Source organism: Hordeum vulgare, chromosome 7H, assembly GCF_904849725.1.
Source record: "Hordeum vulgare subsp. vulgare chromosome 7H, MorexV3_pseudomolecules_assembly, whole genome shotgun sequence".
Taxonomy (NCBI): Eukaryota; Viridiplantae; Streptophyta; class Magnoliopsida; order Poales; family Poaceae; genus Hordeum; species Hordeum vulgare.
The window spans coordinates 584224031-584229105 of record NC_058524.1 but is presented as its reverse complement, the minus strand read 5'-3'; the positions used below and the strand labels follow the sequence as shown (position 1 = coordinate 584229105).

The 5075-nt window shown below is 46.5% G+C and overlaps 1 protein-coding gene across 1 annotated transcript; it reads right to left on the bottom strand.

Annotated features, from left to right (window-relative positions):
* Positions 1-4013: 4013 nt before the first annotated feature.
* On the bottom strand, positions 4014-4491 carry LOC123407239 (egg cell-secreted protein 1.1-like). The gene has a single exon (XM_045100327.1). The coding sequence runs from the start codon at positions 4489-4491 to the stop codon at positions 4099-4101; it is 393 nt and encodes a 130-aa protein (XP_044956262.1). The 3' UTR covers positions 4014-4098.
* Positions 4492-5075: the final 584 nt, after the last annotated feature.

The window sequence follows — 5075 nt, the reverse complement described above, 5'->3', positions numbered from 1 at the left end:
CAGCCCACTAAGGGCTGGTGTGCCACCCCCAAGGCATATGGGCTTCCCCGGGGTGGGTTGCCCTCCCCCCCCCCGGTGAACTCCCGGAACCCATTCGTCATTCCCGGTACCTCCGAAAACCTTCCGGTAATCAAATGAGGTCATCCTATATATCAATCTTCGTTTCCGGACCATTCCGGAAACCCTCGTGACGTCCGTGATCTCATCCGGGACTCCGAACAACATTCGGTAACCAACCATATAACTCAAATACGCATAAAACAACGTCGAACCTTAAGTGTGCAGACCCTGCGGGTTCGAGAACTATGTAGACATGACCCGAGAGACTCCTCGGTCAATATCCAATAGTGGGACCTGGATGCCCATATTGGATCCTACATATTCTACGAAGATCTTATCGTTTGAACCTTAGTGCCAAGGATTCATATAATCCCGTATGTCATTCCCTTTGTCCTTCGGTATGTTACTTGCCCGAGATTCGATCGTCAGTATCCGCATACCTATTTCAATCTCGTTTACCGGCAAGTCTCTTTACTCGTTCCGTAATACAAGATCCCGCAACTTACACTAAGTCACATTGCTTGCAAGGCTTGTGTATCATGTTGTATTACCGAGTGGGCCCCGAGATACCTCTCCGTCACACGGAGTGACAAATCCCAGTCTTCATCCATACTAACTCAACGAACACCTTCGGAGATACCTGTAGAGCATCTTTATAGTCACCCAGTTACGTTGCGACGTTTGATACACACAAAGTATTCCTCTGGTGTTAGTGAGTTATATGATCTCATGGTCATAGGAACAAATACTTGACACGCAGAAAACAGTAGCAACAAAATGACACGATCAACATGCTATGTCTATTAGTTTGGGTCTAGTCCATCACGTGATTCTCCTAATGACGTGATCCAGTTATCAAGCAACAACACCTTGTTCATAATCAGAAGACACTGACTATCTTTGATCAACTGGCTAGCCAACTAGAGGCTTGCTAGGGACAGTGTTTTGTCTATGTATCCACATATGTAAATGAGTCTTCATTCAATACAATTATAGCATGAATAATAAACGATTATCTTGATACAAGAATTATAATAATAACTATATTTATCATTGCCTCTAGGGCATAATTCCAACAGGAGGGTGGTGCCTTTGCTACCTTTAAGTGCATGCAATATAGAAACCTTCGAACGCGTGCAACTTGCCAGCTATGTGGTGTCGAAGATGGGAGCCTCCTTCCACGCTTTGGTGGCATGCAAGGAAGCGGTGCAACTCTGGGAATGAATGATGATAATAGGGCCTATCCCAAGCAATGAACATCTATTAAATACCGGGGAGGAATGGATGCTCAATGTGCTAGCAAACTGCACTCAGAAGGTATGTGACATGGTGCTGATTTTAATATGGAGAGTATGGAATTTACGAAATGATTGATTGCATGGAAAGGACCAAGTTCCGGTAAAAATCTCAGTCGACTTTTTGAATAGCTGTCTGAAATCTTTATGGCATACAAAAAAGTACAACGTGAAGGAGATGATCAAAGGTGAAATGGTAGAGAGAGAGAGAGAGGGGTGGTTAGAACGCAAGATCAAGGAAATTGCGTCGACCAGAGCCTGGCCTACTCATGTTGATGGGTCGCCCTTTCGGTCGATGGTTCGTTTTCCTTAGACGAGGCTGCGGGTTCAGGGAAGGTCCTCAGGAATCCAGATGGAAGCTTGATCTTTGCTTCTTATCGACACCTCTTCTAATGCAATGATGCCCTTGAAACGGAACTACATGCAATTAGGGAGCGTCTAGAGCGATCAGATCTTCCCGTGGTAATCCAATCCGACTCTTCGACAACACTTTCTTCATTGTCCTCGGTTATTCTTGATTGATCAGCTTATTATGGTCATTTAGTCATGGAGATTAAGCACCTCTTAGCTGGTAGAGAATTTTTTCCAATAAAAATTTCTAGAGATCAAAACAGAGTAGCAGATCGCTTGGCGAAGCATGAAAAAGTAGAGTGTAGCACGGCTTTTTGGCTACAGAATTGCCGTCTTGTATCGTTGAGCTTTTGCCAGCCGATAGTAACTCTGCATCAATGGATTAAAACTCTTTTACTCCGCAAAAAAACACAATATGATCATTTGGTCAAACATGAGAATCGGGCATGTCCGTGCTAAGCACGGGGTGCATCTCCTATCAATTCGTTTCAGTTTGTTTCATCCCATAACCCGAGTACCCGACTCGCAAACTCGCGGCGGCCTGGAGAGAATTTTTGTTCAAAAGGACCACCTCTCGGGTCGAATAGTTGAAAAATACCACTTTTGAAAAAAAGAAAAATGACAGAAGAGACCAGCTGACCGTGGCGGCAGGCGCGCTAACCGATACGTGGCACATGCTGCCACGTGCGGAGCCGGCAGGACCTGCCCGCCCCGGAATTACGACAATCCTGCTGCTGCAATGGAATTGGATGGGCTGGTGGGCCCTACCGCCACACCCCTTGGCGGCAGGTCTCAAGCAGCAGCACGCCCCTTGCTCTAGTTCTGCTATGCTTTACTCGGTGTTAGCAAGTGTGAAAATAGCCACGTTTGACCGAGATTTAAATTAATTTGAAGGTCGATTTTGAAAATGTTGTAGTTGAAAAACAAACAGATCAAGATGAGACCTATCCATTTTTATGTTTTTCGGCTACATGCACGGTCATTTTGTACTTTCCAAATGCTCCAAAACACTCTTCAAAATTATTATCAAATGCCAAATAATACAGCAGAGAATACAAAGTTAGAGACTAATCATACAGTACAAACCACCATGCATGTGAGCAAAAAACACAAAAATAGGTACATCTTACCTTGATCTATCTTTACTTCAACTCCACATTTTCAAAACTAACCATTGAATTGATTTAGATCTCAATCAAACTTGCATATTTCACACTTTTTAAGAACACAAGAACAAAGAGCAGAACGAGAGAGCGAGTTGCTCATGCGGGACACATGCCGCCAGGGTGTGTAGCGGCAGGGCCCATCAAACACACACCATTCCGTTGCAGCGGCTAGCCATGCCGGTTTTCGGTTATTCTAGGATTGCTGCCTACTGTCGTGGCCGCAGGTGCTGCCGCCTCCGCGCGTGGTGTCAGGTGCCACGTGTCGGATGACGCGCCTGCCGCCACGGCCCAGCTGCTCTCTTTTGTCAAAAAAACTGGAAGATGGTCTTTTTTGTCAATTCGACTCGGTCTTTTTTGACAAAAAATCGCTTGGAGCATTCACCTGCTCTGCCTCGCCAAGCTGCAAGCTTTCAGTCAAAAGCGGTGGCGTGCTCTAGATTGAGCATCACAGCACAGACGTTGGTGCACCGTTGCGATTGGTCTGCCTTGCCCCGCAACTTCACTCTCATCTCTACCGTGTCCAATCCAGTCTTTGATTTTGATTGCAACCATGCTACACACACGGAGATTCACAGGGGTGCTGGTGTTTTCATGGCAAAATTTTGTTAGTTTAAAGGGGACGTGCGGCCTCCATCCATCTAAAAAATCAAGAGTGGGGATGAAAAGTACTTCCTCCATTTTGTAATGTAGTGCGTCCACGCATCTCGATATTTAACTTCGATCATAAATGTAATCAATGTGGACGACTGCGATGAAAGCACTTTCTAATACAAATTCAATGATATAATTTTCATTTTCATTACAATCGTTCACGTTAATTAAATTTATGATTAAATTTAAATCTTAAAAAACGCGGGTGCACTATATTATGAAAGGAAGGGAGTATTATTGGAAAGGCCCGCAACCAACCCGTAGTAGGTCCGTGGGTTTAGCATTTTCCTTTTGATTGGGTGTGTCATGTTTAAATCCAAATTTTGTTGCTCATATAGTTAGTTCCAAGAGAAAATCAATGCAAGACAGAAACCTAGTACTACCAATATTGTGTTTTATTACATCATTATTATTCAGTTTTTGGCAACTCAATCGGGTTACATGAACTAAACCCAGAGAAACCACATCCGCATGGCGCACAAGCCCTTTCCTTCACGGCGCGGCGGCAACGGTGACGCTGGCACGCGCCTTGAAGAGCACGCTGAGGCGGCGACGCCGGAGACGATCCGCGGACGCTAGTGATGCCCCTCGCCGCCCTTGCCGTCGTCTCCGGCGTCGCAGTAGCCCTTGAGCATGTCCCCCTCCTCCGCGGTGAACCCGATGACGGACAGCATGTCGTCGGCGGCCCAGCAGCTTTCCACGACGGCGCGGACGGCGCGGCAGCACCCGGGCCCCAGGTACGCCTCGCCGTTGAGGAAGAAGAGGATGATCTCCCCCGTGCACGACCTGACGTCCATCAGCATCTCCCAGCACTGCTGCTGCCCCACTCCCTGCAGCCGCTCCGCGAGGTCGGAGGCAGGAGCGGCGGCCCGGGCGAAGACCGTCGCCGTGGTCGCCGACGCGGCGGGGGCGACTGCGAGCAGGAGCAGCGCGAGGAGGGCGGGGAGGAGAGAGCCGGACGAAGCCATGGTGTTGATCGATCGCCTCTCGCAAGTGCTGGGTGTGTCCGTGCTACCCGCAGTTTATACAGGACGGTGATAGCGAGCGGTAACGCTTACTTCAGTTTCTGGACGTGGAAGGTCGGTTCCGTTTCCATTCTTGTTTCCGGTCTCTTCAGTTTCCATACGTTTCCTTATCACCAATTCACCAAAGATGAGTCCGTTCACCAATTGCATCGTATAACTTGAATGATTCCTCTGGCCCGAGTCTACACAATTATGATTATGAAGATGAGAATTTTTGACATGCCATGGGGCGGCATGAAGATTTATGGACTAATAAGTTTGCCCACGTGCATGCAAATTTGTGGTTCAAGTTTGTCCACGTCACATTATAGTAGATTCACGTGAACTTCAACACACATAAATTTTAAAAAGATATAACTTTTAACTATGCATTTAAATTAAGATCCATTTTGCCGTTTGGTTTCTCACAGCAAACTCTTTAAAACTAAATCTCATACTGATACGTTTTGACGACAGCAATTTTTTTTACAATAATCCTAGACCTACGGACCCTTTACAGGATCATTACGGACCCTTCCTAAATAATC

What these genes read in the sequence shown, in the direction of transcription:
- LOC123407239 (XM_045100327.1), bottom strand. Translation starts at nt 4,491, where the DNA reads ATGGCTTCGTCCGGCTCTCTCCTCCCCGCCCTCCTCGCGCTGCTCCTG.